The sequence below is a fragment of the Mytilus californianus genome, unplaced genomic scaffold (genome assembly GCF_021869535.1).
Source record: "Mytilus californianus isolate M0D057914Y unplaced genomic scaffold, xbMytCali1.0.p SCAF_9, whole genome shotgun sequence".
Taxonomy (NCBI): domain Eukaryota; kingdom Metazoa; phylum Mollusca; class Bivalvia; order Mytilida; family Mytilidae; genus Mytilus; species Mytilus californianus.
The window spans coordinates 87,921,966-87,942,017 of NW_026262745.1; the positions used below are offsets into that span (position 1 = coordinate 87,921,966).

Below are 20,052 nucleotides of genomic sequence, written 5' to 3' on the forward strand. Positions count from 1 at the left end.
TGAAAAGAAAACCTTTTACAGTATCTTGTTTGGTGTTGTATAAGTATCCATGCATTTAATTTGATTATATTTTTTTTTCAGAATGTACATGAGATAATGACAGGAGGCAGTAATTTGTTATCTATTAGGTATGTAAACCAAGGATCTGGAAATTTTTCCAGACAATTTCGGTCATTTTGAGATGTTTGAAAAGTTGGTGCCCCTTTTCAAATTGTCGATACAACTTGACTATATTCATAGCATCAACGAACATGACGAACTTGTTTTGCTGTTTCATCGCATTTACTAAGTAAATGTCTTACCATTACCATGAAGGACAGTTTAGGGAAGGCAACAGTCTAAAATTGAAATGATTTTAATGACTCAAAATGGTTAATTTCTCAGATATTGCTTACGTTTCTTTCGATTTGACAAAAGTTAAAACCGGAAGTTTGCGATATTTTAAAGTACGAATAATTCCGGATTCATTTCCCGGATTTGTTTTGTTTATCAAATTGACAGGAAATCACCGGCTTTTTATGGCTTTTTTTATTTTATTACCTTTAAAAGTGTTTGAATATAACAGATAATAGTTGCACTCGTTTAATTTAGCATGAAATCAATTTGCATTTTACGATTAAATATTAAATTTGCTGAAGACAATTTCACGCATGCATATTACATAGTAAATAAAGCACATGTGTTACTCATGAAAAAATACTTTTTTCTACGTAAATTTAGATTTAATTTTTAAATCAGAATTGATGACTGTCTTTGATGAAAAGTAAATAAATAATGAATACACTTGTCAGGGAACTTTAATGATTTAAAGGTATTATTCTGAGCTTGTGATCACTGTCAGGTGTGAATTAAAACCACAGGTAAAAAGTGATTAGCGATCGTTAGCCAATGTTTCCCAGAGGCATTGATATAGATATTAGGAGGGTCCTCAGGATTATCAAACTACTGTAGTGGCAGTTTTATTACAGGAAAGGGATTATAAACAAAAACAAGTGATCACAAGTGCAAAATGGGGATTAAGAAATCCAATTTCAAACATTGAGTCAATGAAATGACCGAAATTACTTCTGTAAAAAAAAACAAAATTTGTCCTAAATCCCAATTACTCGTTTAGGACAAATAGTTTCATCTTAGGACATGACTGGCAAATATGACCGTTTCCGGATCCTTGATGTAAACAGAATAACAATTATATGGAAACTATTTTATACCATCTTGTTTTCGCAGAACCACTGCTATGTCTGTCCTTGCAGTTTTTTAACCACTAACACATGGTTTTGGTGGAGTAATGAGGACATCTCTGACCAAAGACGGACCAAGACAACATGGACCAATTTAAAGACAACTTGGACCACTTTTAAGAGACAACTTGGACCACTTTTTAAGACAACTCTGACCAGTAAGAAGACTGGTTGGGCACATATAATGGCACTTTTTAATCAGTTTAAAGGGTTTGAAATGTCTTTCAAACTGGCCAGAGTTGTCTTTATAAATTGTTCGAGTTTATTTTAAATTAGCCCAAGTTGCCTTGGTCTGACTTGTCTTTGGTCTTAGTTGTCATGTATTCTTGGTGGAATTTGAAATAACCTGTTTTCCTGGATTGTGGAAAACTTTTATTTTTGTGGAAAATTGATTTCCTTGATTTGCCAAAATCTGTATACTTGCCTTTAGAAAATGTGTACTTCATTGTGGTAAATCTATACCCACAAACTCCATGGAAATTAGTATCTAAGAATAATAATGAACCCACAGTAAATATGACTAGGCAAATTGATGTAAAAGCTAAATGTTAGGGATCATAGATTTATTCTTACGAGGAAGCTCCAAGCATGCTCGGAGGATGCCTGGAGCTTTTTAAGTAGGTTCTTCTCAGCAGTTTATGTAACAATAATTATCATGATCCATTAAGATGTCAATCAAATCTATAGCACTTTTATAATAAGGAAAGTAGAGCATTATAGAGGAAGCTCCATTAACACCTGTGTAAACATCTGGTCTATTCAAACAAATCTTGCATTAATTTTACAAAACTATAAAAGAGAGAGAAATTCTTCAATATTACTGTACAATGCTTGGTATCAAGTCTTCACAGAAAGAAAATGATTTTAAAACATTTTCTTAATAATCATCATTCTTTTTCAATACACATGATACAAAAAAACACTCAAATTTTATTTTTGAAATATAAATATATTTTAAATTTATATTATATAAAATGAAATATAAAAGTCATCAAAGACACAAACTATGGTTATTGATTTATAACCACACTACCAAAACATAGTACATTCAGTTTCATGCGATAAAGAGTTGATCTTTATTTATATTCCATTTAATTTGACAGTTGTTTGAAATTAACCCTCCATTCATTGCAGAAAAGTTTTTTTAAGTCGTAAACATGTTTCTTGGGTGTCAATGCAATAAAAATATACTATATTCTACAGGGAAAAAAGGGGGAGAGAATTTGATTGGTTAACTACTGGTGATGTTTACTTTCTTATATGCACTGAAAAGTTATGCTATATTTTCACTGTAGTACAGGACATTTATTTATGTCAAGTATTTCTTTATTTATAACATAGATAAATTCTGCACATTTCTAAATCTGCTCAATTAAAAAAAATGCCAAGTAAAGAGAGACGTACTAGAGGGAAAACAATGGTGGTATTACCCCCTCAAACCAGGCTTCCACTAATGAATTACAACTTTTCTTAAAGTAGCCATAATTTTCTATAAAAGAACTTAGTTTGCTTTTTAAAAAAAAAAACATATTACCATTGTTTAGTTAGGGGCATTACTTAAACAAGTAATTTTCAAAATTACCTCTACAAGTTATGTTGAAAACGAGGCTTTTTCAAATATTACTTCTATATCATGAATAAGTAACTTCTGTTAATATTATTTTTATAGGTGTGCATTCATACAGGTTTTACTAGCTTTAACAAATTTTCACAGACATCTGGTTATTTTCCCCATGAAATATACTGGTAAAACTATTTAAATCCTCAACAAGCACTAATTGCTTTTCTGATGCCACACTTCTTGGTCAAAGATTGGCCTCTTGGGGCTATTAAAATATCATTTCCCCTTAAAATCTTAGAGATAGACAGTTATAACTAGATATGGAACCTTTAAGACTTGAAGTTATTTATAATTTGAATCTTAATCAAAAGCAATTACATATATTCCTTAAATAATTGTAAGTACTAAGTTTTTTGAAGTTGTATAAAATAATTTATTAAAGTAATATTTTTGTCATTATTTTTTAAAGTAACCTCTCTATACTCATCTAAAATTGAATAAATACTTAATTTTGTTTAATGAAATGATATAAAAATTCTTAATAAAATGCTCCGCTGGGGCGCAGCTTGACACAATAGTACAATTTCATAAAGATCCATACACATGAACACATGTTATTGTCTGGAAACTAGAAAAATGCTTATTTTTGGCTCCTTTTTGGCCCCTTATTCCTAAACGTTTTGGGCAATTACCCCCAAACTCAATTCCAGCTTTCCCTTTGTGATATGGAACCTTGTAGTACAATTTCATAAAGATCCATACACTTGAACACAAGTTATTGTCTGGAAACTAGAAAAATGCTTATTTTTGGCTCCTTTTTGGCCCCTTATTCCTAAACGTTTTGGGCAATTACCCCCAAACTCAATTCCAGCTTTCCCTTTGTGATATGGAACCTTGTAGTACAATTTCAAAAAGATCCATACACTAACACACAAGTTATTGTCATGAAACTAGAAAAATGCTTGTTTTTTGCCCCTTTTTGGCCCCTAATTCCTAAACTTTGGAGGCAATTACCCCCAAAATCAATCCCAGCATTCCCTTTGTGATATAGAACCTTGTGGTACAATGTCAGAGAGATCCATACACTAACACACAAGTTATGTCTGGAAGTTACAAAAATGCTTATTTTTGGCCCCTAATTCCTTAACTGTTGGTACCATAACCCCCAAAATCAATCCCCACCTTCCTTTTGTGGTATTGAACCTTATGGTAAAATTTCATAGAGATCCATTCACTTAAACTGAAGTTAGAGTGCGAAAACCAATGTGTCTTCGGACGACGACGCCAACGTCATACCAATATACGACCACAAAATTTGTTTGCGGTCGTATAAAAACTACATTTATTCCATGCTTTATTTGACATTTAAAATAACTATTGAGTTATTAAATAATTTTTAAAAACAAAAAATACTTATAAAAGTGACAAAAATAAAATTACTTGTTAAGTATCGCCACCTGACTGTTGTTTGTGTCTTGATAACTTTTATGTAGCATATTATATAATATAAACTATTTTTAAATCATATCATCTAGTTATAAAATTTGAGAATTTTTTTTATTATAAAAAAAGGAATGATTATCAAATATAATAAGAAAATATTTAAATGGCTTACTTTTTGTGGAGACTTGAGATTTCTTTCCAAGCATTACACAGCACTGTTGAGGAATTTCTAATTATTTTATAGTTTTGTAAAATTTCATGCAAAATGTATTTGAATAGACCAGATGTTTACACAGGTGTTTATGAAGCTTCCTCTATAATGCTCTACTTTCCTCATCATAGAAGTGGTGTAGATTTGATTGACATCTTAATGGATCATGATAATTATTGTCACATTAACTGCTGAGAAGAGCCTACTAAAAAAGCTCCGAGCATCCTCTGAGCATGCTCGGAGCTTGCTCGTAAGAATAAATCTATGATCCCTTACAGGAAACGAAACCGCCTACGGTATTTTGATTGTTAAACGTCTTTGTATGATATATACTGTAAATTTAGAAATTATTTGCGATGTTTTTATTAATGCACAAAAATGGGGCAGTATCAGATTTGCAATAATAAAAACTTGCATTCATAATTAAGTCTCCCAAACAAAGTTTGGGAAGACTTATTGGTTTTGCTCAGTTCTTATTATTATGTCACCCGATCGACAATGTCGGGTGACATATTGCTTTTCCTCTGTTTCTTTGTTATTATTATTATTCTTCCAATGATTTTTGTCCAGCAGTTTTTTTGGAGCCAATGGAACCAATCATTATGATAGTTCACTATAATGAGGAACACAAAATTTTGGGTTGCAGTAGGTCTTAAGAACATAAAAAATGGCTGCCGTTACCATGGAAACGGAACAAATGTGAAAAAAATCCGGTTTTTATACGACCGCAAAAAAATTTTGTCGTCGTCCGAATACATATTGGTTTTCGCACTCTAACTTTAGTTTAAGTGAATGGATCTTTTTGAAATTTGACCATAAGGTTAAATACCACAAAAGGAAGGTTGGGATTGATTTTGGGGGTTATGGTACCAACAGTTAAGGAATTAGGGGCCAAAAATGAGCATTTTCTAGTTTCCAGACAATAACTGTGGAACGGTGTATGGATCTCTCTGAAATTATACTACAAGTTTCCATACCACAAAGGGATGGTTAGGATTTGCTTTGGGGGGTTATGGCTCAAACCGTTTAGGAATTAGGGGCAAAAAAGGGGGAAAAACAAGGTTGTCCTGGTTAATGGACAAATACTTTAGTACAAAACATAATTTAAAGCAGTGTAAGGGAGATAAATCAAATACATCATTGAAATTATCTCCCTTACACTGCTTTTAAATTATGTATAAAGTAATGGTTAATGAACAATAAAGATAATCTAAAACAGTGTAAGGGAGGTAATCCAAATACAACGTTTTGGTTACTTCCCTTACACTGCTTTTAAATTATGTTTAAAGAAATGCATATTTATAAAGGAAGACCAGTAAAAATATCTGCAAATGTTTTCATCTTTTTTTTTTACAAAAAAATCCATATGAAAGATTTGACACTATATTTTTATTAATTCTATTATAAAATAGATTAAGTTAGCACTATGGTAAATTTAAATGGGTAATTATGGTTGCCAACTCCATTGGAAATTTGAATTGAGATTATGACCATATCTTGAGGGAAAGAATTTTTTGGGGGAAGGGGATAAAAAGAAATTGTGGGGGGCCAATTTTTTCTCATTTCAGATTTCAGAAATTAAAAAGAATTATTCTTCAAATATTTTTTTTTTTTCAAATTTCAAATATTGAAAAATTTCAAGAAGTAATCTTTAATTGCACAGTATGGCGCATTAGATTTGTAAAATCTTTGATCACATTTATTTATTTGTTATACCGAATCTAACAGTGTATTTAGATTTTTAATTTTGGGTCCAGTTTTCAAATTGGTCTACATTAATGTCCAAAGGGTCCAAAATTAAACTTTGTTTGATTTTAGCAAAAATTGAATATATGAGGTTCTTTGATATGCTGAATCTAAACATGTATTTAGATTTTTGATTTTTGGCCCAGTTTTCAAGTTGGTCCAAATTGGGGTCCAAAATTAAACTTTGTTTGATTTCAACAAAAATTGAATATATGGGGTTCTTTGATATGCTGAATCTAACCATGTATTTAGATTTTTTATTTGTGGACCCCGTTATCTAATTGGTTCATATTGAGGTCAAAAGGGTCCAAAATTAAACTTTGTTTGATTTCATCTAAAATTGAATTATTGGGGTTCTTTGATATTCCAAATCTAACCGTGTATTTAGGTTTTTAATTTTGGGTCCTGTTTTTTAAATTGGTCTACATTGAGGTCCAAAGGGTCCAAAATTAAACTTAGTTTGATTTTAACAAAAATTGAATTCTTGGGGTTCTTTGATTTGCTGAATCTAAACATGTGTTTAGATTTTTGATTATGGGCCCAGTTTTCAAGTTGGTCCAAGATAGGGTCCAGTATTTAAACTTTGTTTGATTTCAACAAAAATTGAATATATGGGGTACTTTGATATGCTGAATCTAAACATGTATTTAGATTTTTGATTATGGGCCCAGTTTTCAAGTTGGTCCAAATTGGGGTCCAAAATTAAACTTTGTTTGATTTCAACAAAAATTGAATATATGAGGTTCTTTGATATGCTGAATCTAACCATGTATTTAGATTTTTTATTTGTAGGCCCTGCTATCAAATTGGTTCATATTGAGGTCAAAAGGGTCCAAAATTAAACTTTGTTTGATTTCATCGAAAATTGAATTATAGGGGTTCTTTGATATGCCAAATCTAACCGTGTTTTTAGATTTTTAATTTGGGTCCCGTTTTTTAAATTGGTCTTCATTGAGGTCCAAAGGGTCCAAAATTAAACTTAGTTTGATTTTAACAAAAATTGAATTCTAGGGGTTCTTTGATATGCTGAATCTAAACATGTCTTTAGATTTTTGATTATGGGCCCAGTTTTCAAGTTTGTCCAAGTTGGGGTCCAAAATTAAATTTTTTTTGATTTCAACAAAAATTGAATATATGGGGTTCTTTGATATGCTGAATCTAACCATGAATTTAGAATTTTTATTTGTGGGCCCCGCTATCAAATTGGTTCATATTGAGGTCAAAAGGGTCCAAAATTGAACTTTGTTTGATTTCATCAAAAATTGAATTATTGGGGTCCTTTGATATTCCAAATCTAACCGTGTATTTAGATTTTTAATTTTAAGTCCCGTTTTTTAAATTGGTCTACATTAAGGTCCAAAGGGTCGAAAATTAAACTTAGTTTGATTTTAGCAAAAATTGAATTCTTGGGGTTTTTTGATATGCTGAATCTAAACATGTGTTTAGATTTTTGATTATGGGCCCAGTTTTCAAGTTTGTCCAAGTTGGGGTCCAAAATTAAACTTTGTTTGATTTTAACAAAAATTGAATATATGGGGTTCTTTGATATGCTGAATCTAACCATGTATTTTGATTTTGGACATTGGACCATAATAGGTAAATTAAAAAAATTCAAGTTCTTAGACCACATTCTTTCTGTGTCAGAAACCTATGCTGTGTCAAATATTTAATAACAATCCAAATTCAGAGCTGTATCAAGCTTGAATGTTGTGTCCATACTTGCCCCAACTGTTCAGGGTTCGACCTCTGCGGTCGTATCAAGCTGCGCCCCAGCGAAGCATTTTATTGGTTTTGTTGAACTATTTGGATATGCTTAAACTTAGAAAGAATCATTATATTTTAATACAATGTAGGTGCCCACTATATACTGGTGTTGGATGATTTTGGCAATCATTGGAGTTACTATGTTGCCATGGAAACTACATAAAAAATTTCAAAAAAATCAAAATGCTCCAAACTTTATGAAACTTCACAGTAATGATGAGCAACATTGGAAGATGTGGCATTTGGAGTTAGAATTTCCAAAATGGCTGCTGTTACCATGGAAACAATGCAAAAAGGTCAAAATGCTCCAAAAACTTCAGGATTTGTTGAATAATTTTGGTATGCTTTAACTTAAAATCATCAAATTTTTATACAATATAGTTGTCCATTATATACAGGTTTGAATGATTTTGACAATCATTGGAACTATTATGTTACCATGGATACAGGAGCAAAAATTTCAAAAATTTCAGAATGCTTCAAACTTAATGAAACTTCACAATTATGTTGACTGTCATGTGTAGAAGTGGCAATTGGCGTTGGAATTTCCAAAATGGCTGCAGTTACCATGAAAACAAGGCAAAAAAGGAAAAATTATGCGTTTAATTTGTAAATCCGCTAAATGTTCTAAAAAATTACAGAAAGATGTATAGCCATCAGTATATATGTGCATTCACTGTTTAAAATTTTAAAACTGGCTGCAATCTAGTGGCAATGGGGGAAGGGTGAAATCGGCTATTGCTTGCAATGGCAAATCTAGTTCTTATTCTTCTTCTTCTTCCGCCGCTTTTAAATTTGAACATGTCCCCACCCGTTCTCCAAAACTGCTTGTCAGATTAACTTAGGGTTTCACAATATGTTAGACTAACATGTCTAGTGGTGCAATCAGGGTTTTGTTTGTGCAATGGGGTTTATAAAGGGGTACTTTGAGGGGCAAAAAGAAAGGAGGGTTTTACTATAGAACCCTATGGGATTTTATTTTTTTAAATTTTCAAATGATTATAAATTGAAAAGCGTTTGTGATAGACACAATCTTTTTACTTGAAAATGTTCTAAATGATAAAGCACATTAAATGAAATACGTGGTTAGTCCCCAGGGGTCACCCCCACCCCCACCCCCTGCCATTTAAGAAAGTTCTTATATCTTGTAAGTGGTCAAGATCCCCACCCCTAAACCATATATATTCTGGTTTGTCATGCTAAGATGGTTTGAATGATATACAAGGTTAGTCCCCAGGGGTCATCCCGACCCCCTGCCATTTGAGAAAGGTCTAATATCTTGTAAATGGTCGAGATCCCCACCCCTAAACCATATATATTCTGGTTTGTCATGATAAAGCACATTAAATGAAATACAGGGTTAGTCCCCAGGGGTCACCCCACCCCCTGCCATTTAAGAAAGGTCAAATATCTTGTAAGCGGTCAAGATCACCACCCCTAAACCATATATATTCTGGTTTGTCATGCGAAGATGGTTTGAATGATATACAGGGTTAGTCCCCAGGGGTCATCCCGACCCCCTGCCATTTGAAAAAGTTCTAATATCTTGTAAATGGTCGAGATCCCCACCCCTAAACCATATATATTCTGGTTTGTCATGATAAAGCACATTAAATGAAATACAGGGTTAGTCCCCAGGGGTCACCCCACCCCCTGCCATTTAAGAAAGGTCAAATATCTTGTAAGCGGTCAAGATCACCACCCCTAAACCATATATATTCTGGTTTGTCATGCGAAGATGGTTTGAATGATATACAGGGTTAGTCCCCAGGGGTCATCCCGACCCCCTGCCATTTGAAAAAGTTCTAATATCTTGTAAATGGTCGAGATCCCCACACCTATACCATATATATTCTGGTTTGTCATGATAAAGCACATCAAATGAAATACAGGGTTAGTCCCCAGGGGTCACCCCTACCGCCTGCCATTTAAGAAAGTTCTAATATTTTTGTAAGTGGCCAAGATCCCCACCCCTAAACCATATATATTCTGGTTTGTCATGTTAAGATGGTTTGAATGATATACAGGGTTAGTCCCCAGGGGTTATCCCGACCCCCTGCCATTTGAGAAAGTTCTAATATCTTGTAAAGGGTCGAGATCCCCACCCCTAAACCATATATATTCTGGTTTGTTATGCCAAGATGATTTGAATGATATACAGGGTTAGTCCCCAGGCATCATTAATGCATATAACTTTACTGGACCAAACCAATTTTCACTGGACTTTGCCCAATGTCAGTCGACCCTGGGACTTACGAATTATGGGAGCTTCGTTTGGGAGACTTCGTAACAGCATCCTGTTACAATCATTTCTTGTTTAGTAGTGATTTTCCATCGTAAAACTTTTGAAATTGCATTAATTAGATTTTGCATGTTTGCCAAAGGTCAAAGGCTTGCAGTGATAAATGCATGCATTAAATTCTGAATTTACAGTACATATAAGCATAATTATCGATAGATATATTTTATCAATTTATAGACAACAAGGTGAAGTCGCCAGAGGAAACAAACCACCCGCTTATCTGAGTAAACATAAAAAGTTATCACCAAAGACAATTGCTGCTGAAGCCAAAGAAGTTGTTTGTGCTGTTAGATCTATTATTGAAGCTGATCGTAAGTAAAGCACAAATACGTATAAAACCTCTAGATCTCTAAAAAATCTCATTAAATATACAAGGCTTTATAATTTTGTTTCCCTGATGTGGTTTTTGTCTACATACGACTCATCAATGACGCTCAAATTAAAACAGTTGGAAGACCAAATCAAATAGAAAGTTGTAGGGCATTTAAAAAACAAAAATTTGGAAAAGTTGTGCCAAATACAGCTAAAACAGTTTATACCTGGAAATAGAAAAACCCCAGTGTTTAGAATAATTCAGCATTTTGTATTCAGTAAATTTACATAAAGTTAACATGGCAGGATTAAAAAAAACATAAAAATCTTAGGGCCAATTTTAACGCTTCGTATATGTACTGCTTTTGGCTATGATTTTATATTTGCTTGCTTTTATATATGATTTTAAACACATAAACACAATTGTATGTTGAGTTTCCAAAAAAAAGAACACATAAATTAAAGGTGCTGTTTATTAGATGTTTAAAAAATCAATTAAGCTGAAATGAAAATAAAAATTTTAAGAAATGTATTTCTTTCCATAAAGCAATATTTAAGCAAAAGTTCACAATAGCTAATTTACAAATGGTCATCAACTCTGTGTTCCAGCTTTACCATATGGATGGGAAGAAGCCTATACTGCTGATGGTATGAAGTATTACCTAAAGTAAGTACAAGTGGTAATTTGATATTTCAAATTCTAAAGGATTGTAGGTAATTTCATTGTTTACACCCAAAATGAAAATTATGTCATGTCATTGGAATTGGTTGAATTCCTATTGTTTAGGATGTTGTTGTTAGGATGTTGTAAACCAATCACAATGTTTTTGTGTACGGTTTTGAACATTTTACCTAGAATTCATTAGATTCTGAGAGGGCAAATTATACGGTTTTATTTGAAGTCAATACTTGAGTACTCTGTTCAAATACTTGTGAATGTCTGTGTGAAATTCTTTTATATTACTTGTTATATCCCTCAGATCATCTTAGTAGTTAGTTGTTAAAAGAGTTATTTATTTTAGTAAGGTTTAAACCTGATGTTCACTGAACATAAAAATTTTAAAGTTTACTAAGTACATTCACTGGTTAAGATTTTTGGGTTACCGTAATTAACTTTGAAATTTTGGTAGCGTGAAAGAAAAAACAGTTGTTCGTTGTGAAGTTGAACTTTTCTTTGAATTATTCAAAGAATTACAATTTTTGCCCTGATTTCATGGCTCACTGAACATCAACATACGATAGTACGAGCAGGGCATGGTGTCCTTTGGACAGATATTCTTGTTAACCTTTTATATTTAGTACGGTAGTTATTCTTTTCACAATGCATTTAATTTTTGTATTTGTGCATGTAACCACTCTGCATCATTTATTTTAGTATTTGAAAAATAATATGAAATTGTACATATTATATTTCAGCCATTTAACACAGATTACGACCTGGTCTCACCCTAGATCTGGTGTGCAGCAATTTGCTACCATACAGGAAAGTAAAAAGAACAAAGAAGAACAAACAGAACTCAAGCATACAGCATCATGATACTAGACATTTATAAATTGTATGCTGACGTTTGTGTTTCAAGCAACGATACAATTATATTGCTAGCATTTTGTTTTGAATTCCAAATATTGTGAATTTTAAGATTGAAATATCTTTTAGATGTATAGAGGGATAAGTTAGCCCTGTATTTAATATTAATATTATTAAACTAAAATGTTTGGCTCCCTTCTAAACATAAATGATTGTATCTGGTTATTGGCGAAAAATTGAAATTGCTAATTATTGTGTACCATGAACTGGCATTTATTGTGACTTTATCTGCTTTTAATATCTAGTTAGTTGATATTATTCTATCATTATAAAAAAAAATGTCTCACTGACTGCTTTGGCATAGTGTTGACATCTTTTTTGGTGTTCATAGGAAATGTCAAATTTAAAATAAGAATATAGGAAATCATTGAATTTAAAATAAGAATTTACTCGAAAGCAAATTAATATAAAAGATCTAAAATTTTATTTTTTCAACTACTTTTGAACTTATTTGTGTGGTACTAAACATTCTAGATTTTACCTCAAAAAATTGATTTCGTGATGGTTAATTTTTCATGGCTACAATACCAGTTTAAGAAAGAGATGTTTTGTATTGGTTGATTATAAGTTAAGTTTTTAATGGATAATATCTGTTCATGATATAAATGAAATTAAAACTCTAGTGCAAATGTCTGCTTGTACAGTATCGCCATATGAGGGTCAAAACTATTGATTTGAATGATATTGGTTTCAACTTGTAAATTATAAAATTAAAAGACATGTTTTAACTTTTTAGACTAATTTATTGATAATGTAATATTCACTTAAAATTTCTAATTGATCTTGCATTGAAAAACCAATAAGTAGTAAGATGATAAGAAAGAAAAACAGATTCAAGTAGTGTTTCATTTTTCATTACTTTGTTTTTAAAAATATTTGTTTAAAGACAATCATTTGTATTTGTCAAAGGTAATAGGTACCGAAGTGCTCTGCCTTTTAAAAATGTTCAGGGGTTCTAAATGGTCTATGGGCTGTTCCAGAACTAAACTCATGGGGGGCCTTGGTAATACCTTGACTTCCTGCTTAGAATGCTTACAAAGTTCTAAGGAAAATTCAACAACCATTACTTAATTAATTTGAGTGTCTCCCATCCCCCATCCAATAAATTATGGAACATAGAATTGAGAATGGAAACAGGGAATGTGTCAAAGAAACAACAACACAAACAATCTGCAGACAACATCCCAAGGCCACCAATATTAATGGGTCTTCAACACAGCGAGAAAATCCTGCACCTGGAGGCGGGCTTCAGCTGGCCCGCAAACAAAAATGGGTACCAGTTCAGGAAAATGAACGTCACACTTAAACCTTACAATATAAAAATAGGAAACAGCCCAAAATGAATTTAATATAGATCTTTGTATGTGTCAATTATTCATAAAATTAAAATTTCATTGGACAAATGTTGGATGCAGATGGAAATAGGAATAAATATATATATATATATATTAAAGTAAATGAAATACTTTCTATCGATATGTTTAAAAATATGAATTGATACCATTTTCGTGGGCATTTTGTATTTGAAAATATCATTCATGGTATTGACAATTGCATTTATCTGTTAATTCCCGGAAATGCATGGATATCAAGGATACCCTGAAAGCTTTTTTGTTTTTAATTTAAATAGCATTCCAAATAGGCTTTATCACATAATAAATCACTGTTTCCATTTTCAAATATTTCATCAACAATCTGGCATGCTTTTAATTATTTATACATCAGTTTGTTTCATTAGTGACTGTCATGTTTTTATCAACCAATGAAAACAAAGGAGATATAATCAGCTCATTAGTATTGATTTTAATTCATCTGTTTGTAGAACATGCAAACACTCACATACTTTAAAATGTAACATTTACAATAAAAGTTTTCGCTTCTTCTGATGAAAAAATTTATGTGTAAAATGTCATTTAAATGGCAGGTATGACATTTATACATGTGTTTAGGAAATTTTAATTGAATTATTTTTATTTTGTTGTATTTGCAAAAAATCATGCCATTAATTATCTTGCCAATGAGGTTTTTTGTTCTGACAAGAAGATAGACCATTGTTAGATTTTAATTCTGTTGATAAAAAATTCCATATTTTATGAATATTTAAAGTCTGATGAAAAATTGTTTTTACCCCAAAAAGCATGGCTTATGTTGTATTTAATTATGACAAAGAGGTTATTATTTCTGAAAAGAATGTAGATCATTGTTTAATATTACTTATGGAGATAAAAAATTCCACATATTATGAATATTTAAACCTGATATAAAAAACTAAAAACTAGTTATCTTCTGTAACCCATGGATGTTTTTTTTTATTATAAGTATTTGAACCAAATGGGCTCTCCGTCATAAAACTCTACTCAGTACTCAGCATACAAAAATTATGGTCGAAACACCAAATCTAGTATTTTGATTGGATGTTTTCTGAGTATGATAATTGTACTCAAAAGTTTTATGACTTGAGATAATGCATTTTTCAGCAAAATCAAATATACAATGGTTGTGAACATTTTTTTAGAACCACGGTCTATCTTCTTCAGTCTTATTAAATGTAACAACGATGATAGCATCTATATGCAATTATGAAGTCTTCCACATTTTATGTATTTTTTAAACTAAGTTTTAAAGCTTTGTTATAACTTTTAAACCTTGTTGTATTGAATGCTGTATATTAAAATTCATTTTTTCTATTGCTTTTAATCAATATATCATTTCTGTTTTCTTGTTTTCCATTTGAACACAAATGAGGATTTGATTTAGTTTAGAGCAATTATACAATCGCATGCTTTTTCAAAGATTGCATGATTTGCTTCCCAACTTTGTAAGGATGTTTGCTCATGCATTGCAATAAAGATTGACATCTGAGGACAATGGATAAGGATGGGTTTTGCAATATGCAATGATTTGATTGGACAATGAATATCTTTAACTATCCAATGACATCTTGTAAAATTGTAAACAGACTAACTAACTCCACCTGTCCATTGTCTCCATGTGTCAATCTTAATTACAAGGCTTGAGCAAACATCCAAACAAAGTAAGAAAGGAAGTTGATCAAAGGTTTTACTTGCATGGTTTTGAATAAATGCTCTAAAAGAATCAATTATTCATATATGATATATAAATAGGGATGAGATGATTCTGAACCATACTAGAAAATACGGAGGGAAAATTGACTTGAAAATTTAAAAATTGAAGAAAATATTTCAATTTATCTAATAACAATTTTTTTTTAATACAATTTACTTAAGCCATCCTGTTATTTTGTTTTCAATATTTGCATAAGATGTTTATAGTTGGTAGTAATTGGTAGGTTCCAACAGCAATGAGCAAGTTTTGTTTGACCCAAATTTTGCTTAATTGAGCCAAATGTAGCTTAGAGAAACCATAGCAAGCTTGCATCTTTGATAAAAATTTTACAAGTGTTTTTTTTACATTTACTGTCATGAATACATACACCATATCTGTTCTTTTTTATTTATTTGATAAAGTCAAAGTAAGATTAATTGAGCTAAATTTAGATTAAAACAAGTGCTCTAAATATCTTTCTAAAATTGATTTTAAAAAGATTTTTTTTAAATATATATAGAAACATTTGTAAACATATGTAAACTGAATATTTGTATATGTTATATTTATGATAGCTGAGCATATAAAATATCATTTATACCTTAAGTTACATATTAGTGAATATTTATATCTAATTGCATGCTCAGAATTTAGACAATTGCTAAGCAATGGCATTTTAGTGAAAGGAAGCATCGCTTTCTTTCCCTTTCAAAAGCTTGTACCAATAAATTATATATTTTACTACTCGGTACAAATATTGTACATGTAAAAAGGCTCTTGAATGCCAGCCTAAGTGTCTCAGAACTGTAAAGCCCTGTAATTAACAAGAATATGTAAATCAAAATTAAAATAAAGGATATGACAAAATGGCTCAAGAAAAGATAAACTTTAAAACTTTTTTAAAAGTTTTTAAAATGAGTATAGGTATGATATTTATTACATAACTTTTCTGCTGCATTTTTGCATGTTGTATATATGATAACACTATTTAATATATGCACAGGACTAATATAAGTTCAAAACTCTAATATGTATTTTCAATGACAATGATAAATAAGAATTGTATTTTAATTCATAAATCATCTTATTTAGTGATTATAGAAGTATTTATTGTACCAATTATCTTGATAATTGTATAGTTTATATTCATATATATGGGTATGTTTAATAGGTAAATACACATTCTGCATTATTAAGTTATGAAATCTTGTCTTCACTGGTGTTGCTTTTAAGTAAATTTTTATTTATTTATCTATTTCAACAATAGAGATTGAAAAAATCGGCATATTAGATCTTAAATGTTAATTCAAGGCTGGGAAAAATATTTTTGCATGTTTACGGTTAAAATAGCATTTGTAAGACACTGTGTAGGTCGAAAATGTGTAACCTCAATTACAGGAGATTGACCTAGTGCTAGGGAGAATACTCTAAAGAAATAACTGATGCGTTTGCATCAGCTTTTTCATAAATATATTCAAAGCTTCTGAGTAACACAGATTATATAACTTCTTTTTCATGTGAATGCTTGAAAAAATATTGTTAAAACTGACTTTTACAAACTCTTTAATGATTTTAAAAGTTTAAAAAAATACCTCCTTAAACAAATGTTGTTTTTGAAAGTCTGAGTAGATCATGAATGATTTGGTCTTCTTGAATTAAAGAAAACAAGGCTTAGGGAGGATATCTAGATAGAGCACTCATGCTTGTTGGTCATGACAAGCCACACTGAAAAATGTAGTAAACAATATTAGAATAAACCAGTATTTTTTTATTTTCTGCTAATATAGTGGACTGGTTTGCACAAACTTCAATTGAAGTCAGATGTTGTTTAAATTTAATCATTGACAAATCAAACGATATTTATGCAACTCAGTCCTGTTTTTGGTTTGATTTGCAGTTTGTAACCAAGCAAGATGCTTTTTGCTGTTTTCTGTGATAGATATGTGGTTTTCCATTCCGTGTTGTGGTTTAATTAAATTTTATTTATTTAGCATTTTTATTTTAAGTTGTGAGTTACTTATACAGCATGAGTCATACACGTTTTCAGCAATTAACCTACAAATGATAATTTCTGTAATGAATGTTTGAATGGCTTTTAAAACCTTTTTTTTTGTGAAGAAACCAAATTGCTGATGTTGGTTGTCTGTACATCTAAATTAAGCAGAGTTGATTTCATCCTTAAACATTTTTAAACTTATAATGTGAAATACCTCTTGCAAAAAATTGGTTTAATACTGTACTATATGCTTAATATGTTGTTGTTGATTTTTATTTCCGCTTTGAATACCTCATTGTTTTCTGTTGTCTATATAAATGAAAAATCCATAAAATGAAACTTTGATTATTTACATTGTATTCATGTTAAATGATAATGTTTAGAAAGAAAGTTTTCTGTTGTCTATATAAATGAAAAATCCACAAAATGAAACTTTGATTATTTACATTGTATTCATGTTAAATGATGAGGTTTAGAAAGAAAGATGTTTTTTTATTGTAATCCTCAATACTTTTTTCTAAAATACATCAGGAAAGACTTTATGTGAGTTTAATGAAAATCAGTTCAAGTCTAGATAGAGATTACAGAATGGAGAATAATGGTAGCTAAGATATAAAGAATACACAATAATGAATAAAAAGTAAAGAATAGAAAAAAAATAACATAAAAGATTCAAGAAAGCAGAAATGATGACCCTTTTGTAGACCCTCATACAGATACATATGGTCAAAACAAATTAATGATATCTTTATTTTATTGATATTTTGATTTTTTTTTGCGATATTCCTACTTCAAATCCAATGTGTTTATGTGCAATATTTATTCCTGATATTTAATACACTTTATGTGTACATAGTTACATAGTAATTGCATGATGTTTGTTATTTAATGGACACTTTCATTGTAGAGTATAAACTGTAATATTAACCATAGCTTCACCGATACTGAGGAATGGAAATCTTGAAAAACTTTCAACTTTTCACGATTGAACTCATATAAACCTAAAAACTGTTCACAAATGAATTTTGGTATATTTTTGTGGACATTAAAATATTGAGAAATCCAAACCATGTTGAATCTCAGAGCTGTGTTGGATATCAACATAATCTGTTCAATGATGTTGATATTGTGACACAACATTTGACAACTAACAAACAAAGTTTAAAAAAATATTTGAAAAGTATATTGAGGTCCAGGTATGGTCATTAGCATAAAGATTTTTATTTTTAAGACGTCACAGTCGTGATTAAAGTTTCAACCGATCGGAAAAACAACAAAGATTTATAACCCATGAAAATTATAAAAGTATGGTGCATTTATATTTCAATATGAAATGTATTACATGTATTAAAAAAATATTTTACTTGATTAGTTTATGGTTATGTTATATTCATCAATGACTTGAAAATGCTATTAAACTTTTATCATATCGTATCTAGGGAAATTTTGTTGATCAATGTATTGCCATGATTTACATAAAATATCAGACAATCCCAATAGTAATTTGATGTATTAATAGATTGCTTACAATTATATATTGATGGATGTAAATATGGAACTTTAAGATCTTGACAGAAACTATCTCAACTATCTCAACTTTTTCAGCTTGACCTTTTGACTAACTGTAATATTTCTGGACTTTCATAATATTGCAAATCATTGACTTGTATGGGCTACTTATGATAAATAATTCCATAAAATGTTTTAATGTCTATTAAATTTAAGGCATCATTATTTTTCTTTGATATATTGACTTAAGTATCTTCTTATTAACCATATTCTTAAAATATATAAGAATTTTTTAAAGTACATCAAAAAGCTGATCTGTATATTTTCTGCAAATATCTTGTGTAGTTTTACGCTTATTATTTAGATCTGTCTCTAAGTATACAAAAATTATCTGTAATTGAATTTTAATTGTCTGTCTCTGAAAGTGTCCGTCCTCATTCAGTGTTTCTAACATATTAATAAAATGTATCATTAACTGTTTTAATTTTTTGTTATGATAAAGAAAATGTAGACTAAATGGATATACAAACTGATCAAGGATACTAAACTTATAAATTGGTATGCCAGACGCACGTTTTGTTTACATAGACTCATAAGTGGCACCATTTATGAACAAAAGGAGTAATGAAGTTTACCTCAATGAAAAGTCAAACCAACAATGCAAACAAAACAAGAAAAAAACACTTGGAGGTCAACAAACAATGTCCAACAATTTACAATAGCAAAATAAAATGATGAAGTAATGCAAACTTTTTTCAATGGAACTTTTGTTGGAGGCTCCTACAGATTTCTTAATCAATTGGTAGCATTTTGGTTTCAAACCACAATTGATTCCTTTTGTTTGTGGTCTAGGACTATAGTTCCAAATTATTATATGGGGTATTTCTTCCAGAGTTTTCTGACTACTGTTTTCTTTGAAAAGTTTACTATTTAAGTGGTCCGCTCAGTTACATATATATTTAAATAAGTAAATCATGTTGGAAAAATTTATTGTTGAAAGTAGTGATTTGGCCAAAATGAAAGTAGGGTAGAAATTAGCCTTCGGCATTTGTTCAAGATTCAAATTCTACCTACCATTGGCATGTTAATAGGGTTCTTAAAAGAAAAAGCAGAGATGGATTGTCCTGGGACAAGTATATTTTATTAGAATAAAAATAGTCTTTAAGCAGTTAAATTTATTTCATGTTCGAACCAGAGCAAATATTTTAATTCAATTTGATTTTTACAAAGAAATGCATTGTAAGCAATAAAAAGAATAATTTTTTACTTCCAACATGGACAATTTCAAAATATGATACAGGTCTGGGTATATA

General features: G+C 30.6%; 1 protein-coding gene across 2 annotated transcripts in view; it reads left to right on the top strand.

Annotated features, from left to right (window-relative positions):
- The window catches only part of LOC127716456 (syntaxin-binding protein 4-like), a 52,956-nt gene extending 33,738 nt beyond the window's left edge, over positions 1 to 19,218 (top strand). For both annotated transcript variants that reach the window (XM_052222671.1, XM_052222672.1), the window contains exons 17-20: positions 82 to 128; positions 10,446 to 10,579; positions 11,190 to 11,247; positions 11,997 to 19,218. In XM_052222671.1, the coding sequence (XP_052078631.1) occupies positions 82 to 128; positions 10,446 to 10,579; positions 11,190 to 11,247; positions 11,997 to 12,117 (360 nt within the window). In that variant the 3' untranslated portion in view covers positions 12,118 to 19,218. The remainder of the gene's footprint in view (positions 1 to 81; positions 129 to 10,445; positions 10,580 to 11,189; positions 11,248 to 11,996) is intronic.
- Positions 19,219 to 20,052: the final 834 nt, after the last annotated feature.